The 27,011-nt window shown below is 44.5% G+C and overlaps 1 protein-coding gene across 3 annotated transcripts in view; it reads right to left on the reverse strand.

Annotated features, from left to right (window-relative positions):
* The window catches only part of PPP6R2 (protein phosphatase 6 regulatory subunit 2), a 204,396-nt gene that overhangs the window by 94,908 nt on the left and 82,477 nt on the right, over positions 1-27,011 (reverse strand). For all 3 annotated transcript variants that reach the window (XM_077264346.1, XM_077264348.1, XM_077264347.1), the window contains exons 4-6: positions 24,039-24,225; positions 23,149-23,286; positions 15,776-15,841 (exon numbers count right to left, since the gene is read on the reverse strand). In XM_077264346.1, coding sequence (XP_077120461.1) covers positions 15,776-15,841; positions 23,149-23,286; positions 24,039-24,225 — 391 coding nt within the window. The remainder of the gene's footprint in view (positions 1-15,775; positions 15,842-23,148; positions 23,287-24,038; positions 24,226-27,011) is intronic.

Genomic DNA, 27,011 nt, shown 5'->3' on the forward strand with positions numbered 1-27,011 from the left:
ATTAACCCTTCAGGTGCTTCACAGGAATTAACGGAATGTGGAAGGAAAAAATGAACATTTAACTTTTTTTTCACATAATGATCTTTTAGCAACAATTTTTTTTTATTTTCACAAGGGTAAACGGAGAAAATGGACCACTAAAGTTGTTGTGCAATTTCTCCTGAATACACTGATACCCCATATGTGGGGGAAAACCACTGTTTGGGCGCACGGCAGGGCTCGGAAGGGAAGGAGCGCCGTTTGACTTTTTCAAACCAAAATTGGCTGGAATTGAGATTGAACGCCATGTCGCGTTTGGAGAGCCCCTGATGTGCCTAAACAGTGGAAAACCGCCACAAGTGACCCATTTTGGAAACTAGACCCTTCAAGGAACTTATCTAGCTATGTGGTGAGCACTTTGAACCCCCAGGTGCTTCACAGAAGTTTAGAACGTAGAGGCGTGAAAATAAAAAATCCAATTTTTTCCCCAAAAATGATTTTTTAGCAACAATTTTTTTTGTTATCTTCACAAGTGTAAGAAGAGAAAATGGACCACTAAAGTTGTTGTGCAATTTGTCCTGAATACACTGATACCCCATAGGTGGGGGAAAAAGACTGTTCGGGCGCACGGCAGGGCTTGGAAGGGAAGGAGCAGCATTTGACTTTTTCAAACCAAAATTGGCTGGAATTGAGATCGGACACCATGTCGCGTTTGGAGAGCCCCTGATGTACCTAAACAGTGGAAAACCGCCACAAGTGACCACATTTTGGAAACTAGACCCTTCAAGGAACTTATCTAGCTATGTGGTGAGCACTTTGAACCCCCAGGTGCTTCACAGAAGTTTAGAGCGTAAAGGCGTGAAAATAAAAAAAATCACATTTTTTCCCCAAAAATGATCTTTTAGCAACAATTTTTTGATCTTCACAAGTGTAAAAAGAAAAAATGGACCACTAAAGTTGTTGTGCAATTTGTCCTGAATACACTGATACCCCATAGGTGGGGGAAAACCACTGTTTGGGCGCACGGCAGGGCTCGGAAAGGAAGGAGCGCCATTTGACTTTTTCAAACCAAAATTGGCTGGAATTGAGATTGGACACCATGTCGCGTTTGGAGAGCCCCTGATGTACCTAAACAGTGGAAAACCGCCACAAGTGACCCCATTTTGGAAACTAGACCCTTCAAGGAACTTATCTAGCTATGTGGTGAGCACCGGAACCTCCAAGTGCCTCACCAAAAATTATAACGTTGAGTCGTGAAAAAAAATAAAACACATTTTTTCCACAAAAATGATCTTTTAGCTACATTTTTTTAATTTTCCCAAGGGTTATAGGAGAAAATAGACAGAAAAAGATGTTGTGCAATTTTTCACGAGTACGCCGATACCCCATATGTGGGGAAAAACCACCGTTTGGGCACACGTCGGGGCTCGGAATAGAATAAGTGACGTTTTGGATTGCAGACTTTGATAGAATGGTCTGCGGGCGTCATGTTGCATTTGCAGAGCCCCTGATGTGCCTAAACAGTGAAAATCCTCCACAAGTGACCCCATTTTGGAAACTACACACCTGAAGGAATTTATCTAGAGGCATAGTTTTATAGTATTGATTATAATTCTTTTGGTTTTACTGGTGTATGAATTTATAATGTGGCGGTATGTGTATGATGTGCGGGGTACATCAGATAAAAGTGTGTTGTGTCAACAGGGTATAAACTAATTTTATTAATTTGTGGACGTGTGGTATGCTTTGAAGCAATCCTTAATGCAAAGGCCAGGTTTCTCAGGGCAGGTTTCACAATGGTAATTTGTGTCCTTTCGGATTCCCCTCTTGGAACATACTCTGCACCGTTTTTGTGATTGTCCTGTCCTCGCTGTTTGGGGAACCTGTCCTGGGAAATGTTGACCTGGGACAAAACGGGCACTATCAGATTCAGAAGTACTGGGGCCCTCACCTCCCTGAGTGCCAAACATTAGGGCCTTGATGACTACCTCCTGAAACTGAAGGAAGGTCCCCCCCGTATTGCCTGTAGATCGGAACAGCACAAAAGCATTGTACATTGCCATCTGTACAATGTGCACGGCCAATTTTTTGTACCATACGTAAGCTTTTCGCATGGCACTGTATGGTTTGAGGACCTGATCTGAGAGATCCACACCCCCCATGTACCGACTGTAATCCAGGATACAATCTGGCTTTGGGACTTGTGTTGCGGTCCCACCATGGTGTATGGTGGTCAGGATAAGGACATCCCTTTTGTCCTTAAACTTGACGACCAGCATGTTTTCGCTGCATTGGGCTCTGCTTTCCCCTTTTCTCAGCATTTGCCCAATTAGTGGCTTAGGGAGGCCTCGCTGATTTTTTCGCACGGTGCCACATGCAGCTGTACCTCTGGCAGAGAGGGCCTTGAAGAGTGGGACGCTGGTGTAAAAGTTATCAATGTAGAGGTGATAACCCTTTATCCAGCAGTGGGTGCAGCAATTCTCACACAATTTTCCCACTCACCCCCAGGATGGGGGGGCATTCAGGGGGGTTAATCTGGGTGTCCTTCCCCTCGTAGACCCTAAATCTATGGGTGTACCCTGAGGTACTCTCGCACAGTTTGTACAGCTTTATTCTGTACCTGGACCTCTTACTGGGCAGGTACTGTCAGAATTTTAGCCTCCCTCTGAAGTAAAAGAGAGAGTCATCAATAGCGATGTCCCTCTGGGGTGTGTACTCCTCAGCAAATTTTCTGCTGACGTGTTCAATCACTGGCCGAATTTTATATAGACGGTTAAAGTTTGGATCGTCTCGAGGAGGACACTGTGCATTATCACTAAAATGCTAAAACTTTTGGATCCCTTCAAATCGTGTCCTTTTCATGGCCATGCGGAATACCGGTGTACTGTAGAGAATGTCAGTACTCCAGTATTGCCGAAGCTTTGGCTTTTAGATTATGCCCATATGCAGCACAATTCCCCAAAATGTCATAATCTCTGCTGCATTTACGGGGGTCCATCTGGAGTGTGATGACGTGGGATTTTGGCTGAAAAATTGTTGGGCATACAGGTTCGTCTGGGCCACCACTGAAAAAGAATTTGAAGAAGTCAATTTCAGTGAGGCCAGTGGTGTCAAACTGGATTCCTGAGCTGCTGCTGAAATCCGGAATGACAGGCTAAAAATTTTCAGGGGGTGCAATCCATACGGCATCGATTGCTGCAGGAGTTGCCTGGGTCCTATCCTAGGGCGCCTTGTTGGGGGTCTTTCCTCACCAGATGAGGAGGAGGAGGATGAGGAGGAGGAATAGAGGAATGTGGGATCTTCCTCACTGGCTGTATCCGTGTCGGACACAAGGATCTCGTAAGCCTCCTCTGGTGAATAGCGCCTTGTTGACGAATGGGCCATTTTTATTATTTTCCCAAACCCTGGGGATGTGTGTGTAAGTGGTGCTTTTACACGTGTAATGTGTGGGGCTTGTGCATAGGGTACTCTTTATTATAACCAATCAGAATGTAGAAGAAACAAGAAAAAAAAAAATGAAAAGAAAAATCAGATGTAAAAAAATAAGTTTGTATAAAAAAAAGTATACATTTACCCTACGCAACTAAATCTTTTTTTTTTGCTAAAGAAAAAACGAATGCCACTAACAGTGTGACGTACGATCCCCTAATGAACGCGCTAAAAATTAGACGACGCAACTATTCTTTTTACAAAAGAAAAGCGAACGCCACTAACAGTGTGATGTACGCTCCCCTAATGCACTCGCTAAAAATTAGGCGACACAACTAATTATTCTTTTTACAAAAGAAAAGCGAACACCACTAACGGTGTGACGTACGCTCCCCTAATGCACTAGAGATTATCCAGCAATAGCAGATTTTTTTATGCAAAAAAGACGCTACCTCCCTACCTATAAAACTACTCTGTACGATTTTTTTTTTCTAAAAGATGATCGGTCGTCACTAACGCTGTAACGCCGGCTACACTAACACGCTACCACTAAACTACTCTGCACAATTATTTTTTTCTCTAAAAATAAGACCGGTCGTCAATAACGCTGTGACACCAGCTAATCTACGTCTAAAACTACACTGTACTAACTACTACTATTATTTTTTTGTAAAAACGTCGCTTAGCCTGCGATGTCCGCTACGCTAACTAGCTAAAAAAAGAAAAATTCCTGTGGCGCAGTCTCTGATCAGCAGCGATACTGATCCAAGAGCTGCGGACACAGGAAGAGCACGAATGCTCTGCACGGGATGCCGCGCACAGGAAAAAAGCGCGCTAAAAATTGAATTGGAGGGGGGAGGGGGGTACTGGAACAGGGATGGGGGGACGTCACCAAACACTGACGCCGGCTACTCTACCTTGTTACGTCTAAAACTACACTGTACTAACTACTATTATTTTTTTTCTAAAAAAAAAAAAAAAAACGGACGTCGCTTTGACTCCGAAGTCCTGTGGCGCAGTCTCTGATCAGCAGCGATGCTGATCAGAGCGCTGCGGACACAGGAAGAGCACAAATGCTCTGTGCAGGACGCCGCTCACAGGAAAAAAAGCGCAAAAAAACTGGGGAAAAAATTCAATTGGAGGGTGGGGGAGGGGGTACTGGACCAGGGATGGGGGGATGGGAAAGGGGTGGGGGAGGTGCTGCTACTGCGATCACAGACCTCACACAGCAGGCAGATGGCAGCAGAGAGCACACAGCACAGCAGGAAGCTGGAGCTGGACGCTGAAGATGGAGGCAGGAGATCGCAGGGACGATCGCACTTGCCACCAATGGAATCTTTTCTCAGGCTAGACAGAGGGGCTTAGACCACTGCTCTGCACGCCAAATCTGAGGTAAAGATGGCGTGCAGGGCGGTGATCCCTATTTTAAACTAACCCCTTTGGCGCTGATTGGCTAGAAGCTATTGTTCAGCCAATCAGCGCCTGAGGTGACGTGGTGATCACCCCACCTACTGTGACGGCTGTGATTGGTGCAACGTCACACAGCACCAATCACAGCCTGTCACATGCTTTTTTTTTTAACTTTATTGTCATGTCGCTGTGATTGGCTGGTCAGAATTGACCAGCCAATCACAGCGATCGCCAAAGTGGGGGGGCGCTGCAGCCCCCCGGGGCTACATGCAGAGATGGTCTGTTGTCAGGGACAGCAGCCATCGGAACCCGATCACCGTGCGATGCCACGCGGTGACCGGAAAATGGCGGCGCCGTACTAGTACTGCGGCTGGCACAAATGCAGTGCCCGCAGCGCTATACTAGTACGGCGCATGGCACGAAGGGGTTAATCCTGCACAATGAGTGTTGTAAAAAAAAAAACAACAACAGAATTGTTGTTTCTCTGTCACCTACAGCTGCCAAAAATTTATGAAACACAATCAAAAAGTCATATGTAGCCCAAGATGGTAGCAATCAACCCTACAGCCCATTCCCATAAAACAAACACAGCTCCATCGTTCAAAAAGTAAATGTTACACAAGTCTCAGAACAGGGTGACACAAATAGCTTTTAACCCCTTAGTGACAGAGCCAATTTGGTACTTAATGACCGAGCCAATTTTTACAATTCTGACCAGTGTCACTTTATGAGGTTATAACTCTGGAACGCTTTATCGGATCCCGCTGATTCTGAGATTGTTTTTTCGTGACATGTTGTACTTCAAGTTAGTGGTAACATTTCTTCGATATTACTTGCGATTATTTATGAAAAAAATGGAAATATGGCGAAAATTTTTAAAATTTTGCAATTTTCAAACTTTGTATTTTTATGCCCTTAAATCAGAGAGATATGTCACAAAAAATAGTTAATAAATAACATTTCTCACATGTCTACTTTACATCAGCACAATTTTGGAAACAATTTTTTTTTTTGTTAGGGAGTTATAAGGGTTAAAAGTTGACCAGCAATTTCTCATTTTTACAACACCATGTTTTTTTTAGGGACCACATCACCTTTGAAGTGATTTTGAGGGGTCTATATGATAGAAAATAACCAAGTGTGACACCATTCTAAAAACTGCACCCCTCAAGCTGCTCAAAACCACATTCAAGAAGTTTATTAACCCTTTACGTACTTCACAGGAACTAAAACAATGTGGAAGAAAAAAATTAACATTTTACTTTTTTTTGCAAACATTTTACTTCAGAACCATTTTTTTTAATTTTCACAAGTGTAAAAACAGAAATTTAACCACAAATTTTGTTGTGCAATTTTTCCTGAGTACGCCGATACCCCATATGTGGAGGTAAACCACTGTTTGGGCGCACCGCAGAGCTTGGAACTGAAGGAGCACCGTTTGACTGTTTCAATGCAGAATTGGCTGGAATTGAGATCGGACGCCATGTCGCGTTTGGAGAGCCCCTAATGTGCCTAAACAGTGGAAACCCCCCACAAGTGACACCATTTTGGAAACTAGACCCCCCAAGGAACTTATCTAGATGTGTGGTGAGCACTTTGAACCCCCAAGTGCTTCACAGAAGTTTATAACGTAGAGCCGTGAAAATAAAAAATCGCATTTGTTTTCACAAAAATGATTTTTTCGCCCACAAATTCTTATTTTCACAAGGGTAACAGGAGAAATTAGACCACAAAAGTTGTTGTGCAATTTCTCCTGAGTACGTCGATACCCCATATGTGGAGGTAAACCACTGTTTGGGCGCACCGCAGAGCTTGGAAGTGAAGGAGCACCGTTTGACTTTTTCAATGCAGAATTGGCTGGAATTGAGATCGGATGCCATGTCGCGTTTGGAGAGTCCCTGATGTGCCTAAACAGTGGAAACCCCCCACAAGTGATACCATTTTGGAAACTAGACCCCCCAAGGAACTTATCTAGATGTGTGGTGAGCACTTTGAACCCCCAAGTGCTTCACAGAAGTTTATAACGTAGAGCCGTGAAAATAAAAAATCTCATTTTTTCTACAAAAATGATCTTTTTGCCCCCAAATTTTTATTTTCACAAGGGTAACAGGAGAAATTAGACCACAAAAGTTGTTGTGCGATTTCTCCTGAGTACGTCGATACCCCATATATGGGGGTAAACCACTGTTTGGGCGCACCGCAGAGCTTGGAAGAGAAGGAGTGTCGTTTTACTTTTTCAATGTAGAATTGGCTGGAATTGAGATCGGACGCCATGTCACGTTTGGAGAGCCGCTGATGTGCCTAAACAGTAGAGACCCCCCACATATGACACCATTTTGGAAACTAGACCCCTTAAGGAACTTATCTAGATGTGTGGTGAGCACTTTAAACCCCCAGGTGCTTCACAGAAGTTTATAACGTAGAGCCGTGAAAATAAAAAAATCGCATTTTTTCTACAAAAATGATCTTTTTGCCTCCAAATTTTTATTTTACCAAGGGTAACAGGAGAAAATGGACCCCAGAAGCTGTTGTACAATTTGTCTTGAGTACGCCGACACCCCATATGTGGGGGTAAACCACTGTTTGGGCGCATGGCTGAGCTCGGAAGCAAAGGAGCGCCATTTGACTTTTCAATGCAAAATTGACTGGAATTGAGATCGGACGCCATGTCGCGTTTGGAGAGCCCCTGATGTGCCTAAACAGCAGAAACCCCCCAAAAGTGACCCCATTTTGGAAACTAGACCCCCCATGGAACTTATCTAGATGTGTAGTGAGAACTTTGAATGCCCAAGTGCATCACAGAAGTTTATAATGCAGAGTCGTGAAAATAAAAAATATATATTTTTTAACAATAAAGATTTTTTAGCCCCCAAGTTTTTATTTTCACAAGGGTAACAAGAGAAATTGGACCCCAAAAGTTGTTGTCCAATTTGTCCTGAGTATGCTGGTACCCCATATGTGGGGGTAAACCACTGTTTGGGCGCACGGCAGAGCTCGGAAGGGAAGGAGCGCCATTTTGCAATGCAGACTTTGATAGAATTGTCTGCGGGCGTTATGTTGCGTTTGCAGACCCCTAATGTACCTAAACAGTAGAAACCCCCACAAGTGACCAAATTTTGGAAACTAGACCCCCTAAGGAACTTATCTAGATATGTGGTGAGAACTTTGAAAGCTCAAGTGCTTCACAGAAATTTATAATGCAGAGTAGTGAAAATAAAAAAAAATATTTTTTTCCAACAAAAAAGATTTTTAGCCCCCAAGTTTTTATTTTCACAAGGGTAACAGGAGAAATTGGACCCCAAAAGTTGTTGTCCAATTTATCCCGAGTACGCTGATGCCCCATATGTGGGGGTAAACCACTGTTTGGGCGCACGGCAGAGCTCAGAAGGGAGGGAGTACCATTTGACTTTTTTAGCGCAAAATTGGCTGTCGTGTTTGGAGACCCCCTGATGTACCTAAACAGTGGAAACCCCCCAATTCTAACTCCAACCCTAACCCCAACACAGCCCTAACCCTAATCTCAACCCGATCCATAATCCTAATCACAACCCTAACGATAATCACAACCCTAACCCCAAAACAGCCCTCATCTCAACCCTAACCATAACCCTAATCAAAACCCTAAATCCAACACACCCCTAACCCTAATCCCAACCCTAACCCTAATCCCAACCCTAATCCCAAACGTAACACTAATCCCAACCCTAATCCAAACCCTAACCCTAATCCCAACTCTAACCCTAACTTTAGCCCCAACCCTAACTTTAGCCCCAACCCTAACCATAACTTTAGCCCCCGTCGTCACAAAAAAAGTTCAATGTAACCTTTTTTTTGTACGTCGCGTCCGCCATTTCCGCGGATGCGTGGCCGTAACTCTGCCCCCTCCTCCCCAGGACATAGACTGGGCAGCGGATGCGTTGAAAAACTGCATCCGCTGCCCACGTTGTGCACAATTTTCACAACGTGTGTCGGTACATCGGGCCGACGCATTGCGACCGCCCCGTACCGACGCAAGTGTGAAAGAAGCCTTAGGCTACTTTCAGACATAGCGCATTTTTGAGCGCTATTTTGCGGGCGCTTTTCAAAAATGCGCAATGTCATTTTCGTCTGCCGGCAAAGTGAATGAGAAATTCACTTTGCCGTTCAGACACACCGCAAAAAAACGCGGCGCTTTTGTCTGCAAACACGCCGGCGTAAAAAGAATTGACATGTCAATTCTTTACGCAGCGGCGTGTCTGCGTATCCCCCTAGGGCCCCATATTACCTTCCACACACAGCGCCTTTGTCCTGGGTGTCGGCGTCTTTGTACGGAGGGGTTGACACCCAGGACCGGACGTGACGTCGGACAGGAAGAGGGAAGCCCCCGCCCCCCAGTGAAGCAGCATGGAGTCCTTCTGTGTGTGTGTGTGTGCGTGTGTGTGCGTGTGTGTGCGTGTGTGTGTCCCCATGCGACGCTAGTGCCACCATTGTGCTAAGTCGCCGTATGGGACTACTACTCCCATCCGGTATTAGGATGGGAGAGTTGTCCCTGTGTCCGGCGACTTAGCACAATTGTAAAGTTACACAAAACACCTACACACAATACACATACATGACACACAGTACATACAACATATAACACAGAGTATATACTCACCAACAGCACACTTGTAGGCGAAGCCCTCGATCCTCCAGGAAAAAATCCAAAAATAATAAACCAAATTCATACTCCCTGTCCGCAGAATCCATAAAACGAGTGTCCCACGCCGATCGGCTGCTCTCCGGCGATACACTGCCAGGAGCGAAGCTCCTAGCAGTGTATCGCGTACTGTTCCGGAGTTCAATGACTCCGGCGTCTCGGTTAACAGCAGTACAGCTGCGTTGAACTTTCCCACGCAGCACTGCCGTTAAGCGAGAGTGCCGGGGTCAATGACCGCCGGTAAACTCGCTCGCGCATGCGCAGTGACACACCGACAGGAACTATGGCTCCTGTCAGTGTGTTGCTGCAGCCGTGGAGAGCAGACATATCTCTGGATGTGTCTGTTCTCCATGGAAAATCTTGATACGTGGCACTTAAATATGTGGCAATTAAATACGTGACACTTATACGTGATACGTGTCACTTAAATACGTGGCACTGAAATACGTGATACGTGGCACTTTGATACGTGGCACGTGTCACTTAAATACGTGGCACGTGGCACTGAAATATGTGGCACGTGGCACTTTGATACGTGGCACGTGTCTCTTAAATACGTGGCACGTGGCACTGAAAGATGTGGCACGTGGCACTTTGATACGTGGCACGTGGCACTTTGATACGTGGCACGTGGCACTGAAATATGTGGCACGTGGCACTTTGATACGTGGCACGTGGCACTTTGATACGTGGCACGTGGCACTTTGATACGTGGCACGTGGCACTTTGATACGTGGCACGTGGCACTTTGATACGTGGCACGTGGCACTTTGATACATGGCACTGAAATATGTGGCACGTGGCACTTTGATACGTGGCACGTGTCACTTAAATACGTGGCACGTGGCACTGAAATATGTGGGACACGTCGCACAAAAAAGTTACATGTAGTTTTTTTTGTGTCGACGGTCCGCCGAAGCACGACGCATCCGTCGCACGACGGATGCGACATGTGGCAATCCGTCGCAATGCGTCGCTAATGCAAGCCAATGGAGAAAAAACGCATCCTGCAAGCACTTTTGCAGGATGCGTTTTTTCTCCAACGACGCATTGCGACGGAAGCCAAAAAACGCTAGTGTGAAAGTAGCCTAACCCTAACCCTAGCCCTAACCCTAAATTTAGCCCCAACCCTAACCCTAACCCTAACTCTAACCCTAACCCTAATTTTAGCCCCAACTTGTCTTCTCCTGCCGGCCGGCAGATGGCAGCAGATGGCGGGCGCACTGCGCATGCGCCCGCCATGATGAAAAAGCCGGCTGGCAGGAGAAGACAGAAGAGGACCCAGGGACCCCGGGTGAGTATGATAGGGTCCCCGAATCCCCCTATTTCTCTGTCCTCTGATGTGCGATCACATCAGAGGACAGAGAAATAACTGATCGCTTTTTTTTTTTTTTGCGGTCGCCGGTAAACTGTTAATTACCGGCGATCGCAAAGCAGGGGTCGGTGCAAATCGACCCCGATCATGTTCTTTGGGGTCTCGGCTACCCCCGGCAGCCGAGACCCCAAAGAACATCCGGGTGCCGGGCGGCGGGCGCACTGCGCGTGCGCCCGCCATTTTTTCCCGGAAAAAAGATGGCGGCGCCCATGGGGAGACACGAGGAGCACCGGGGGAGGTAGGTAAGTATTGGGGGGCTATTGGGGGCCATCGGGGACCACATTTCTCTGTCCTCCGATGTGCGATCACATCGGAGGACAGAGAAATTAAACGGCAAATCGCGTTTTGTTTTTTTTTGTTGCGACCGCCGGTAAACGGTTAATTACCGGCGATCGCAACTCGGGGGTCGGTAAAAACCCCCCGAATCATGTTCTCTGGGGTCTCGGCTACCCTCGGCAACCGAGACCCCAGAGAAAATCCGACTCTGGGGGGCGCTATTCACTTTTTCCACAGCGCCGTTAATTAACGGCGCTGTGGTTTAAGTACCCTTAGCGGCCGCCGTTAAAAGGCGTATCGGCGGTCGTTAAGGGGTTAAGTTATTTTTAAAAAGCAGCAAAATATAAACAAAAACTACGTAAATTTTGAATCAACTGAAGTACTGACCCACAGAACAAATGTAAACATTTAAACATATCATTATTACCACACAGTGAACACGGTAAAAAAAAAAAAAAAAAGCGCCAAGCAACAATAGCCACATTGCATTTTTTTTTTTTTTTTCAATACACCAACAAAAAACACAAAGATTGTTTTTCAGTACATCAGCAAATTAAATGATGTCAATTAAAACTACAACTTTTCCCAGTAAACACCATAAAATGTTGGCGAGCAAGTAAAGTTATGGCTCTGTGGCTTATATGGAGTAATGAAATAAAGAAAAAAATATATACAGTGGCATGTAAAAGTTTAGGCACCACTGGTCAAAATTACTGTTATTGTGAACCGTTAAGCAAGTTAAAGATAAAATGATCTCTAAAAGGCCTAAAGTTAAAGATGACACATTTCCTTTGTATTTTAGGCAAAAAGGGGCCAACGCAAAAGTTTAGGCACCCTTGAAGATTTGTGTGCTCAGATAGCACTGACCATGGCTTCAGGCCTTAATTAGCCTGATAGGGTCATGGCTTGTTCATTATCATCGTTAGGAAAGCCCAGGTGATGCAAATTTCCCAGCTTCATAAAATCCCTGCCTTCTCTAACCTTGTGCCAAAAGCCAGCAGCCATGGGTTCTTCTAAGCAGCTACCTAGCATTCTGAAAATAAAAATGGTGGAGTCCCACAAAGCAGGAGGCTACAAGAAGATAGCAAAGCGTTTTCAAGTTGCTCCTTCCTAAGTTCGAGATGTAATTAAGAAATGGCAGTTAACAGGTACAGTAGAGGTCAAGATAAAGTCTGGAAGACAAAGCAAAATGTCAGTGAGAGCTGCTCGTGGGATTGCTAGAGGCAAATCAGTAACTCCGCTTAACTGCAAAAGATCTTCAGAAAGATTTAGCAGACTCAGGAGTTGTGGTACATTGTTCTACTGTTCAGAGACACCTGTACAAATATGGCCTCCATGGAAAAGTCATCAGAAGAAAACCTCTCCTACGTCCTCACCATAAAATTCAGGTTCGGAATTATGCAAAAGAACATCTAAACAAGCCTGATGTATTCTGGAAACAAGTCCTGTGGGCCGAATAGGTTAAAATAGAACTCCTAGGCCACAATGATCAAAGGTATGTGTGGAGAAAAAAGGCACAGAATTTCAGGAAAAGAATATCTCGAAAACCATTGACCATGGGGGTCGATCAATCATGTTTTGGGGCTGTGTTGCAGCCAATGGCATGGGGAACATTTCACCAACAGAGGGAAAAATGGATTCAATGAAATTTCAACAAATTCTTGATGCAAACATAACACCATATGTAAAAAAAAAAAAAAAAAAAGAAAAAAAAAAAAGCTGAAGTTGAAAACAGTATGGCTTCTACAAATGGATAATGATCCTAAACACACGACAAAATCCACAATAGATTACCTCAACAGGTGCAAGCTGAAGGTTTTACAATGGTCCTCACAGTCCCCTCTTCTGAACATCATTGAAATTCTGTGGCTAGACCTCAAAATGGAGTATGCAAGACGTCCCAGGAATCTCACAGAACTGGAATAATGTTCCAAGGATGACTGGATGAAAAGCCCTCAAAAAATAACTGAAAGTCTTTTGGCTGGCTACAAAAAGTATTTACAAGCTGTGATACTTTCAAAAGGGGTGTACTATTAGGTACTAACCATGCAGGATGCCTAAACTTTTCATCAGCCCGCTTTCCTTTTTGTAATTTTTCAAACGTAAAAGATGAAAATATTTTTGTTTTGCCTAAAATACAAAGGAAATGTAAAATCTTTAACTTTAGGCCTTTTAGAGATCATTTAAGCTTCAATTTGCTTAGCTGTTCACAATAACTGTCATTTTGACCAGGGGTACCCAAACTTATACACGCCACTGTATGTATATGAGATCTATATAGATAATATTTATTTTTTTATCCACTCAGTTACATAGCGCCATTAATTCCACAGAGCTTTACACACATAATAGGCACTGTGAGCCCCAATGAAGACAATCTAGATTCCCTATCAGTATGTCTTTGGAGTGTAGGAGGAAACCGGAGAACTCAGGAGAATACTGTTGCAAACACAGGGAGAACATACAAACTCCTTGCGGATGTGGGATTTGAACCCAAGATCTCAGCGCTGCAAAGCAAGAGTTTTAACCACTATAATATGAGTACATAGATAATATACACAGTAGGTGAAATAAGTATTGAACACATCACACTTTTTCTAAGCAGATATATTTCTAAAGGTGCTATTGAAATGAAATTCTCACCAGATGTCGGTGACAACACATCCAATCCACACAGGCAAATAAATCAAACCACAAACGCCTCTTGTATATAGAAACTAGTCACATACATTTATCAGGTGTGATTTTGACTCATTCTTCCACACAAACAGTCTTCAAGTCCTGAAGGATCCATGTGCTCCTTCTATGAACTCTGAGCTTTAGTTCCTTCTTTAAATTGTCTATTGGATTCAGGTCAGGTGATTGGCTGGGCCATTGTAGATTTTCTCTCTCTGAAACTAATTGAATTTTTTTAGCTGTGTGTTTGGGATCATTGTCTTGCTGAAATATCCATTCTCATTTCATCTTCATCATCCTGGTAGATGGCAGCAGATTTTTTTTTCATCAAGAATGTCTTGGTACATTTGTCTATTCATCCTTCCTTCAATCACAAGAAGTTTGCCAGTACTGTATGCTTAAAAATAGCCCCACACCATGATGTTTCCACCTTCAAACTTCACTGTTGGTATGGTGTTTTTGACGTTGAATGTATGGACTATTACCTGCCAAACATATGTGTATTATGGCATCCAAAAGTTCAATTTTGGTTTAATCTGATCAGACTATATTCTCCCAGTATTTCACATTATTGTCTAAATGTTGTTGAGGAAATTTTAAGGCTATGTGCACACGTAAGAAAAGAGGTGCAGAATTTTCTGCACAAAATCTGCATCTCCTGGCAGAATCCGCAGCTGCGTTTTTTATGTGTTTTTTATGCGTTTTTAGTGCGTTTTTTGTGCAGATTTTATTTCTATAATGGAGGGGTGCAGAAACGCTGCAGAACTGCACAAAAGAAGTGACATGCACTTCTTTGAAATCTGCAGCGTTTCTGCGCAGATTTTTCTGCACCATGTGCACAGCTTCTTTTTTTTTTCACATTGATTTACATTGTACTGTAAATCACAGTGCAGTTCTGCAGCGTTTCTGCTGCAGAAAAATCTGCTGCAGATCTGCACCAATTCTGCACTAAATCTGCATCATGTGCACATACCCTAAATGCACTTGAACATGCTTTTTGTTAAGCAATGAAGTCTTGCGTGGTGAGCCTGCATACAGGCCATGGAGGTTGAATGCACATTACTTATTGTTTTTTTTAAGCAATTGTATTTGCTGATTGTGAGTTTTTCTGTAGATGTCCACAGGTGGTCCTTGGCTCTTGGACAACTCTTCTGATAATTCTTTTCTCTCTACTGTCTGCAATCTTGCGGGGAGCACCTAGTCGTGGCTGGTTCATGGTGAAATTATGATCTTTCCACTTCAGATTATACAATGTTCACTGGAACATTCAGTAGTTTAGAAATTCTTCTGTAACCAACGCCATCAGTGTGTTTTGCATCAATAAGGTTGCGAAGGCTTTGACACAGTTCACTGGTTTTACCCATCATGAGAGGTTTCTTGTGTGGCACCTTGCTAATGAGACATCTTTTTATAGGCCATCAGTTGAATCAGCTGATATTTTTCACTAAATGGAAGGACTGATTTCGAATTACCGATAGATTTCACTTGGCGTCATGACTTTCCATGGCTCGCTTTTTGCATCTCTCGTTATTCATGTGCTCAATACTTTTTCAGGTCACTTCTCATTTGTACAAATAAATGAATTTATGGACATCTAAGTTTTCATATCTACGCATGCGTGGATGGGACAGGTTGTTACCGACATGAGGAATTCATGTCAATAGCGCCTTTAGAAATATTTACGTAGAACACTGGTGACGTGTTCAATACTTACTTCACCCGGTGTGTGTGTGTGTGTGTGTGTGTGTGTGTGTGTGTGTGTGTGTGTGTGTGTGTGTGTGTGTGTGTGTATGTATGTATGTATATATACATATATTCTGAACCATCAAGAGTAATCGAAAGTTGGTCGGCAAGTGAAACTCAATTTTTTTTCTACACAGACGGCAGCTCTTCACTCCTAGAACTATGCTGTATTGACATTTCAATAGCTGCTTCAATACATCAATACTCACATCTTCCTCCTGACTGCAATGAAGAAGGTCTATCAATCTCTGAATAAGTCTTTCTTCATTTAACCACTAGAACAACAAAGAAAAGTTTGAAATATATGAACTTACTGGATTGTAATACAAAAGCGACAAAAATCGCCTTGGTAAAAAACTATAGTTACAAGAAAAACAACTGCCAGACAACTGTGGGGTGTTTGGAACAGAACGTTAGTTTCTTTAATAGCCCATTTTTAAATAAAATAGGGATTTTTGTGTACTCACCGTAAATTCCTTTTCTCCGAGCCATTCATTGGGGGACACAGACCGTGGGAGTATGCTGCTGCAACTAGGAGGCTAACACTAAGTGATACAAAGAAAGTTAGCTCCTCCCCTGCAGTATACACCCTCCTGCTGGCTCTCAGCTAACCAGTTCGGTTCAAAAGCAGTAGGAGATCAATAACAACATATGAGCGTATAGCATGTCACATTATATATGAGAGTATAGTATGTCAAATTATAAAACAAGCACAAGCTAAAAACAGGGTGGGAGCTGTGTCCCCCAATGAATGGCTCGGAGAAAAGGATTTTACGGTGAGTACACAAAAATCCCTATTTATTCTTCGCCTTATTGGGGGACACAGACCGTGGGACGTCCCAAAGCAGTCCCTGGCTGGGGACAACATCAGATCAGGCCCTGTGTAACCACTACTTACAAATGCGCCACCGCGGCCTGCAGAGTCCGCCTGCCCAGACTAACATCTGTGAAAGTCTGGGAATTATAGTGCTTGAATGCATGCGGACTGGATGAACCCACATGCTTGCAGGCATGCTTTGTAGACGCCTGGTGCCTAGAACCCAAGAAACCTCGATAGTCAGGGAGATAGGCTGACATCTAACACGGAAGGACTCCTGGATGGTGTAACGAATTCACCAGGCTAACATGGCCGATGAAACGGCTAAACCCCTTCTGTAACCATCAGGAAGCCTTCTTCTTACCATCAGGAAGCCCAAATAAAGCGTCCAACCTTCGGAAGGACGCCGTCCTTGAGACGTACCTACTCAGAGCACTCACTTCGTCCAGAATAGGGGGAACCCATTCCGTTTTGTGGACTGGTGCCGAAAGAGATGATGGAACAACGAGAGTAGTCAGGATGACGAGATCGCAGACAAAAAAAAGGGCGACCTTCCCTGATAGTAAAGTCTGTCGGGTTAAAAAGGAGTCTACTGTAAGACTCCCAGGACCATTAAGGTCCCAAAGATCTAACGGTATGCGATAGGGAAGAACCACATATGAAAACTCCCTGCGAGGAAGTCTCTACTTCCAGTTTTGTGCAAAAAGACGGAAAAACGAAAAAAACCTGATGTGGTCAGTGCGGATCTCCCATGATCACTGGGGCCTTTCCTGCTTCCGAAAGGCTCTCGGAAGTAGTGGAAGAGGGGTTATGGAAACTGGTACCATAGAAGAACCAGAGCATGCACTGCGATGGCTTTCGGATCTCGAGGCCGAACTATGAACTAGAGTACATTGGCATTCAGTCTCGACGCCATCCGACCTACATCTGGAGTGCTCCACAGAAGGCAGATCTGATGGAAGACTTCCGGGTGAAGTTCCCACTCACTTTAGGCGGGACCCTGAAGGCGTCTGCCATCCAGAGTTCTACTCCTGGGATGTGTAGTGTTGAGATCACCTGAATGATAGATCTCGGCCCATGAGAAAATGTGAGGTACCTCGACCATGACACCTGAACGTGGGTACCTGCTAGATTATTGACGTATGGCACAGCCGTGGCATCATCTGATTGTATTCGGATGGGGTGACCCGCCAGAAGGCAGTGGACCTGCTGTAGAATTAGCCGTACCGTTCGGATCCCCAGAACAATGATCAGAAGAGGACTGACATCAGTAGTCACTAATAACCATTGAACCGGGAGAAAGGATCTCCCCTGGATGAGGAAGGAGCTCAGAGACTACCCTCTGAAAGCCTGTTTGACCTGCAGAAAACGAGAGGAGCGAAGGAAACCGCTTTCATTGTCGTCACCATTTTCCCTCGGAACCCTTCCAACAAATCGAATGGAATGAAAGGATGAGTGAACAAGTGCGTGAGCTCCCTGTTGAAAGGCCACGGCCTTGTCTTAAGGGAGAATTACCAACCTTCTGGAAGTGTCCAGGATCATCCTCAAAAAGGATATCTGCTGGGCTGGAAATGAGGAAAAACTTGTCTAAGATTAGCTGCCAGCCCAGGTGAGAAAGGGTATCGCAAGAGACAGACGACTCAGCGCAGTCCTGGAAGAGCAGCTAATAAGTCGACCAGCTAGGGCAGGACGACCATGCCTCTAGGGTGCAAGAGGAACAGGACAGCAGCCATAACCCCTGCGAACACTCTGGATGCGGTAGCAAAGCTGAAGGACAAGGTCGTGATTTGAAAATGCTGCTCGCGAATGGAAAAGCGGAGGAATTCTTGAAGAGGGAAAAAATAGGAATGTAAAGGCAAGCATCCCGAATGTCGGTGGATGCCAGAAACTCCACCTTTTTCCGTTGAAGTAGTGGCTGAGCGGAGGAACTCCATCCGAAGAAGGGGGACCTTGTCAAGCTGGGTAGAAGTTTGAGGTCCAGGATCGGTCTTACTTTTCGGTCCCCTTTTTGGAACCAAGATCCCTTAGATCTAGACTGTCCTGGTCAACTCATCTACTGCTGGTTGGGTCTATAGGAAACATGCAATCCTTTGTTCCAGCGTGGGGAACGCTCCCAACTTCTCAAAGAAATAACAGATCACCCTGGTAAGGGAGTGATGTCAGAGGCTTTTTGAACGCACTGTACACTAACATGCTCTGAGCTATAAAGTCCTTCTGAGTGTAATGGCATTTGCTGCTGACAGCGAAGCGCAAGTAGCCGCAGCCGAGAGGCGTGAAGCAGCTAGTCTCCCACTCAAGAAATTTGATTGACCAGCTGCACTGTCTTCGGGAAAAGGTTACTGTTGTGAATCAAGGAAGTTAAGGTCTCCGACCAGGAGACCATTGCTGTAGCAACCTATGCGGCGGCTAAGGAAGGGTAGAGCGCTGAACCCGAGGCCGCAAGATGGAACGAACCAGATTTGCTATCTGACAGATTCTACCCGGATAATCTGCCAAGTGGCAGAATGCGCGGCTGCATGCGGAAGGTCAGGAAAATACATCTCTTGCAATCGCCGCTCTCTTTTGACGGTGTGGAGTTAAAATGATGAACCCTCAATCCACCATCCTCTTAACAGGGAAGTGGAGAGGGATCGTCCGCCTTCTTGCATCATCTGCTAAATAGTGGTGATGCAGAGGGGGATGTTCGGACGCCAAAAAGGGTGCCTCTGTACATCCACAGAGTTCAGGTCCCCGGGTGGACAGAGCTGGTTGTCCGGCGTTAGGCCTGGCTGCAGAAGAGGATACATAGAGGCGACCCTCCGTGTGCTCGTCTATTGATGGTGTGAGGAGATCGGTGCCCCTTAAAAGGACCCGTCACCCCTAAGAATCAGACCAAGCATGGCATCTCACGTCTTAGGTGGGTATACGTGTAGGGGACACCCCACATGTTTGCGTATTGCCTGAAAAAGGATACCGCGCTTGCAGAGGCTTCTGTCCAGTGAATCGCTTATCCGGACGCTCCCTGTTTGGGTGAATGGCAAATGCTCTGCTGGGAGTTTAGTCTCCTTATGAGGGACACTGCATGATCTAGAGTAGAACCGAAGTCCTCGTCAATCTACAGAGATTGGTTGAGGATATAAATAGGCTAATCCAACCTTTTCTGAAGCTCTGGCGAGTCCAGAACCAAGGCAATATCCGATCCATATTCAGAGTCTTGTTCTCAGCAAATAATTGGTGAGGGATCAGGAAATGAAACTTCCGTTTTCTAGACGCCTGTACGTTTCTAGAATACTTGCGGCCCCTGCTAGCCGACGGCTCGCATGAAAGAGAGGAACCATCTATATATCGGTCCTGCGAGCACTCCGAGCCACAGAGAGTTCATGGAGGGATTCCATCTCTTGGTCAGAGAATCCATGGGTTGCGGCAGTGACGAAGCCCACTCAGGGAACTAGGTACTCTGGGATAAGCTGGGATCGGCGGCGGAGTGCTCCTGAGCTCATTTAGGGTGACCGGCTTCGGCCTGGTCATGTGACTTTAAGACAGGGAATATTGGTCATGAGCCTTTAAGACCAGGGAATACTGGTCAAGTGCCTTTAAGACCAGGGAATACTGGTCATGTGCCTTTAAGATCAGGAAATACTGGACATGTGCCTTTAAGACCAGGAAATACTGGTCATGTACCTTTAAGACCAGGGAATACTGGTCATGTGCCATTAAGACCAAGGAATACAGGTCATGTGCCTTTAAGACCAGGGAATACTGTTCATGTGCCTTTAACCTCTTTCTGACCTCGGACGGGATAGTACGTCCGAGGTCAGATACCGTGCTTTGATGCAGGGCTCCGGTGGTGAGCCCGAATCAAAGCCAGGACACGTCAGCTGTTTTGAACAGCTGACATGTGCCCGCAATAGCGGCAGGTGAAATCGCGATTCCCCGGCCGCTATTAACTAGTTAAATGCCGCTGTCAAACGCAGACAGCGGCATTTAACCGGCGCTTCCAGCAGGGCAGCCGGAAATGAGCGCATCGCTAAGCCCCATCACATGATCGGGGGGTCAGCGATGCTTCTGCATTGTAACCATAGAGGTCCTTGAAACCTCTATGGTTACTGATCGCCGGTAGCTGTGAGCGCCACCCTGTGGTCGGTGCTCATAGCACACCTGCATTTCTGCTACATAGCAGCGATCTGATGATCGCTGCTATGTAGCAGAGCCGATCGCGTTGTGCCAGCTTCTAGCCTCCCATGGAGGCTATTGAAGCATGGCAAAAGTAAAAAAAAAAAAAGTGAAAAAAAAATGTGAAAAATATAAAAAAATATAAAAGTGTAAATCACCCCCCTTTCGCCCCAATCAAAATAAATCAATTAAAAAAAAATCAAACCTACACATATTTGGTATCGCCGTGTTCAGAATCGCCCGATCTATCAATTAAAAAAACCATTAACCTGATCGCTAAACAGCGTAGCGAGAAAAAAATTCTAAACGCCAGAATTACATTTTTTTGGTCGCCGTGACATTGCATTAAAATGCAATAACAGGCGATCAAAAGAACGTATCTGTACCGAAATGGTATCATTAAAAACGCCAGCTCGGCACGCAAAAAATAAGCCCTCAACCGACCCCAGATCATGAAAAATGAAGACGCTACGAGTATCGGAAAATGGCGTTTTTTGTGTGTTTTTTTTTTGCAAAGTTTGGAATTTTCTTTTCACCACTTAGATAAAAAAATAACCTAGTCATGTTAGGTGTCTATGAACTCGTACTGACCTGGAGAATCATAGTGGCAGGTCAGTTTTAGCATTTAGTGAACCTAGCAAAAAAGCCAAACAAAACAACAAGTGTGAGACTGCACTTTTTTTGCAATTTCACCGCACTTGGAATTTTTTTCCCATTTTCTAGTACATGACATGGTAAAACCAATGATGTCGTTCAAAAGTACAACTCGTCCCGCAAAAAATAAGCCCTCACATGGCCAAATTGACGCGAAAATAAAAAAGTTATGGCTCTGGGAAGTTATGGCTCAGCTCAGGCATGGCATCCCACGTCGCAGGAGAGGATACGGAGATGCGACACTCTCCATGCTCGCCTGTTGATGTTTCGGGGAGATCAGAGCCTTGAAAGGATCCGTCGCCCCTTCATTGTAAAAAGTAAAATCAAAAATGTAAAAGGTAAAAATAAAATAATAAAGAGTTTTGGGTCTGAATAGCAGACCCATCCGTGTGCCTCCTACAGACACTAAGCAAGAACTGGTTAGCTGAGAGCCAGCACGAGGGTGTATACTGCAGGGGAGGAGCGAACTTTCTTTGTATCGCTTAGTGTCAGCCTCCTAGTGGCAGCAGCAGCATACACCCCACGATCTGTGTCCCCCAATGAGGAGAAGGAGACATAGTCTTGCTTATAAAAAAATATACACAAACCTCTCGCAATTCCAGTGATGTCAGTGCCGGGTTTGCAGTGGCTCACATTGCTTTGTTATGCCATGTAAACCCTTAAACCAATCAACGACCATTATTTGGCTGCTGTTCTCTTACTTTCACTGGACGAACACAGAGCACAGCAGCCCAATAGCTGCAGCTGACTGGCTATATGGCTCATGTGGAATAAAATAACAAGTGCCCTGGACAGACTCACCGGTAATATAAGCGGAATAGTGCCGGTGTGGGAGATGAGTATATTTTATTTTTACCTCATTTAAAAAGGTGTTGTAGTGGAAAACTCCTTTAATGTTTTATTTTCTTTTTTTTGGTGACAATAACACTGCTAAGTATCCACCTAAAATCTCCCCATCATCACATTAAGGCTATGTGCACACGTCCGGAATTGCCGAGGAAATTTCCGTGGCAATTCCGGAACTCCCTGCGGCGGGAAAAAGGGATGCGGAATTGGCATGTGTTTTCCCACTAAACACTAGCGTTATGCAAGCGTAATTAGCTTGCAGAATGCTAGCGTTTTCCAAGCGATCTGTAGCATCGCTTGGAAAACTGATTGACAGGTTGGTCACACTTGTTAAACATGGTGTTTGACAAGTGTGACCAACTTTTTACTATTGATGCTGCCTATGCAGCATCAATAGTAAAAAGATCCAATGGTAAAATTAATTAAAAAAATAATAAATCGTGATATCCTCACCTTCCGGCGTCCCCCGCAGTCTTCTTGCTCCTCTCGATGCTCACGTTCCCAGTAATGCCTAGCGGCAATGACCCCAGAGAAAGTAGCGGTCTCGCGAGACCCACGTCATCACAGGTCATTGCCACAAGGCATTATTGGGAACGGGAGCATCGCAAGGAGCGGGAAGACTGCCGGGGAGGCCGGAAGGTGAGAATATCATGATTTTGTATTTTAATTCTTTAAAAAAAAAAAAATTATTTTTTTTATTTTTAACAATTATATGGTTTCCCAGGGCCTGGAGGAGAGTCTCCTTTCCTCCACCATGGGTACCAACCGCACATGATCCGCTTACTTCCCGCATGGTGGGCATAGCCACATGCGGAAAGTAAGCTGATCAATGCATTCCTATGTGTGCGGAATCCCCGCGATTCCGCACAAAGAATGAACATGCTGCATTTTTTTCCGGAATGCGATTCCGCCATGGAAAAAAAAGCAGTATGTGCACAAAAAATGCAGAATGCATTCTAATAATAGGGTGCTTAATGTGTGCGGGGTTTTTTCGCGGTTTTATTGCGTTTTTACAGCGAAAAAAATGCAAAAATTCCTGAACGTGTGCACATAGCCTTAAGATTAGGCTTTCACATTTATCCCATTTTGATACATGTGGCTAACAGGTCTCACGTTTAGCACTTCTTGTCTGAGTGGAGCCGGCTCCACACAACTGATGAGACGAAGTAGAAGGTCCATCATAGCTGAAGTACCAATGTGCTCCAGCACCAGTGTAAGGAATTTCTCCTTTTTCCTCAGAAATCCGATTACCTAAAAGAAACAAAGTTAAAAGCAAAGTTAAGTAAAAGGTTTTTATGGGAAAACTACAAGAGGCTCTCATGATGGATCCTTTGTAAAAAGTTTCAATATATGAAAACAATGAAAGCAGCAGCTTTAATAGACCTACTGGTACTTTATGGAGCACAAGGACCCACATTATTCAGAAAAATTATACATTATTCTGAAACAAGAAGGTTTCCGTGAAAATATGAATGGGATAGAGAAAGCTGGGTAACTTTAGAATTTGGAAAATACTATCAAACATGGTGCATGAAGGCGTTAAAGATGTAAGATATCCTTCCTACTCCCTCCACTGTCGCCTCGCAAGCGGCATAGATGGCCTGGCTACATTAACAGCTACTTATTTGCTGCAGCACATCAGAACATACTACATATCAACTGCTGACAATATTTAGCCTGATTTCTATTGTAAACCATATACCATATGTAAACAGGGAAGATAAAATATTGACAAATTGTCTGAAGACAATCAGCCTTTTAGCTTCAAGAGTTATCCCAGAATTCCATAAGTATTTTTCACAAAGTCCATGCTCTAATAACTATGAAGCAATCCAAAGATCATCTCAGAAAAAAATCTCTAGTACACGGAATTGCTGTTTTTCACTGAGTAAAGCCAAAGTTTTCATGTTCCACCTATTCTACTAGAGAAATGCTGTATATACACTAAGCAGAATTGGGGGGTTACACATTACTAATGGTAAACATTAGCAGCAATTTCTCACTTGTTCAGTTTTCCTTGCAATCAGATTTCCGATGGTCTTGCTGAAGAAGCTGGCCAGCAGAGGATTGAGTGGGGGCTCTTGCTGTAGAAAATCATAAAGGATGTCCAAGAGGTGCTCATCCTCACCTAGCTTATCATTAATCTGTGGCACATCACAGGTGAGCAACTCACAGGCTATGTTTGGGTACCTACAAGAAGATAACATGTGCTAAATAAAAAAAGAGAGATCATTATGTAAATACAGCAGAAATTGGTTTTCCGGAATAAGTTGGGTATAAGTTTCTCAGTCCCATCAGCTTAAACCTGGTGATAAATATTAATAAACTCAGGTGTTAATCACCCTTCTCAGATACAGTGCTGATTTTCCGACACTGCTCCGGTATTTGTTGACAAGCTGCATAGGTAACATGCCAATTACAGCGCAAATAATCAATGCAGCCAATCACTGGTCTCAGCTGTTTTGTCAATGTAGCCAGCATGAGCCGCTAAGTCCAGTCATTAGCTGCAGCAGTCACGTGTGCAGTAGTCATGGAGTCTGCAGATTACCGGGCCCAGTCATAATTAGCTGCAGCTGTCATGTGTGCAATAATCATGTGTACAGTAGTCGTGCTCTCACCGATGTGGCCTCTCAACAATCATTGAGAGCAGCAGCTGAGCTTTGAAGCTGGAGCAAGGGAAGGTGAATAACAACAATTTTCACAAGAAGAATTTTTTTTATATGTTTATACAGTGGGGAAAATAAGTATTTGATACATTGCCGATTTTGCAAGTTTTCCCACCTAAATAGAATGGAGAAATCTGTAATTTTTATTGCAAGTACACTTCACCTGTGAAAGACAGCATTTAAAAAAGTTCCCAAAATTCACATTGTATGATTTTAACATAATTCACTTTTTTTTTTTTATACAATAGAAAAACAGAACTTAATATTTTGTACAGAAACCTTTGTATGCATTTTCAGAGTTCAGACATTTCCTGTAGTTCTTGACCAAGTTTGCACACACTGCAGCAGAGATTTTGTCCCACTCCTCTATGTAGATCTTCTCCAGATCTTTCAGGTTTTGGGGCTGCCGCTGGGCAACATTGAGTTTCCCTCCAAAACTGTTCTATTGGGTTTAGGTCTGGAGACTGGCTAGGCTACTCCAGGACCTTGAAATGCTTCTTACAGAGCCATTTCTTAGTTGCTTTGGCTGTGTGTTTCGGGTCAATGTCATGCTGGAAGACACAGCCACGTCCTATCTACAATGCTCTTACTGAGGGGAGAAGGTTGTTGGCCAAAATGTCGCGATACATGACCTCATCCATCCTCCCTTAAATACAGTGCAGTTGTCTTGTCCACTTTGCAGAAAAGCACCCACAAAATATGATGTTTCCCCCACCATACTTTACGGTTGGGATGGTGTTCTTGGGGTTGTACTCATCCTTCCTTCTTCCTCCAAACACGGTGAGTGGAGCTGATACCGAAAAGTTCTATTTTGGTCTCATCTCACCACATGACCTTCTCAGATGCCTCCGCTGGATCATCCAGATGGCCATTGGGGAATTTCAAATGGGCCTTGATATGTGCTGGCATGAGCAGGGGGACATTGCGTACCCTGCAGGATTTTAACTCATGACGGCGTAGTATGTCACTAATGGTAATGATTGACACTGTGGTCCTAGCTCTATTCAGGTCATTGACCATGTCCTCTATTGTTTTGGTCTGATTACAGACTTTTCTCAGAATCATCCTTACCCCACGAGGTGAGATTTTGCATGGAGCCCTAGACCAAGGAAGATTGACAATCAACTTGTGTTTCTTCCATTTTCTAATAACTGAGCCAACAATTGTTGCCTTCTCATCAAGCTGCTTGCCTATTGTCCTGTAACCCATCCCAGCCTTGTCTACAATTGTGTCCTTGGTGTCCTTAGACAGCTCTTTGCTCTTGGCCATGTTGAAGAGGTTGGCGTGTGACTGATTGAGTGTGTGGACAGGTGTATTTTATACAGGTAATGAGTTCAAACAGGTGCAACTAAAGGGAAGGTGCCACCAGTTTTCTTGTAGTTTGTTTTTTTGTGAAATTAAGCTTAAAATAGTAAATAAAATGTATTAATGCAACGTTTGCACTGTTTGCAAACATTTCTATATGAAAAATATTATATATTTTCTTAGAAATATATATATTGACCACTAGGGGGAGCATTTTCCGTTTTAGACCTCAAGAGGCTATAGTAAGACTTACCAGCTTTACTGTTAGCTGGAAAATTGGGGCAGTAACTGCTGACATCACCATTTCCCTCCCCTTTTGGGTGGTCTATTATCCCTGGGTCAGAATGAAGAGCAGCATCACAGGGCAGAGCCATTTTGTGTAAGACTGCCCTGTGATCTGCTATCACCAGCAGTTACTGCATCAGAAACACAGCTACAGAGTTTACAGAAGAGCAGAACACAGTGGGCTCAGCAGCATGGTGGACTGGAGGAAGAGTGAAGACATGTGGTGTGTATGGAGCAGCATTATCTGAGCAGAGCTGTCTGTGACTCATCCATCAGTAAGATAAGAAGGAGATCCAGGTCTGCAGTGAATGGCCAGGCATTGTGGAGGGAGGGGAGAGATACATTGGTATGGCTGAGAAAGAATGATGGGAGAGAGACATGTAGAATGATGAGTGAGACACTTGGAGCGTGATGGGAAGAGAGATACACATGGAACAGCAGGGGTTAGACACATGGAGCGTGATGGGGAGAGAGAGATACACATGGAACAGCAGGGGTTAGACACATGGAGCGTGATGGGGAGAGAGAGATACACATGGAACAGCAGGGGTGAGACACATGGAGCGTGATGGGGAGAGAGACATGTAGTATGATGAGTGAGACACATGGAGCGTGATGGGGAGAGAACTACACATGGAATAGCAGGGGTGAGACACGGAGCGTGATGGGGAGAGAGATACATGGAATAGCAGGGGTGAGACACATGGAGCGTGATGAGGA

This window comes from Ranitomeya variabilis, chromosome 5, assembly GCF_051348905.1.
Source record: "Ranitomeya variabilis isolate aRanVar5 chromosome 5, aRanVar5.hap1, whole genome shotgun sequence".
Taxonomy (NCBI): domain Eukaryota; kingdom Metazoa; phylum Chordata; class Amphibia; order Anura; family Dendrobatidae; genus Ranitomeya; species Ranitomeya variabilis.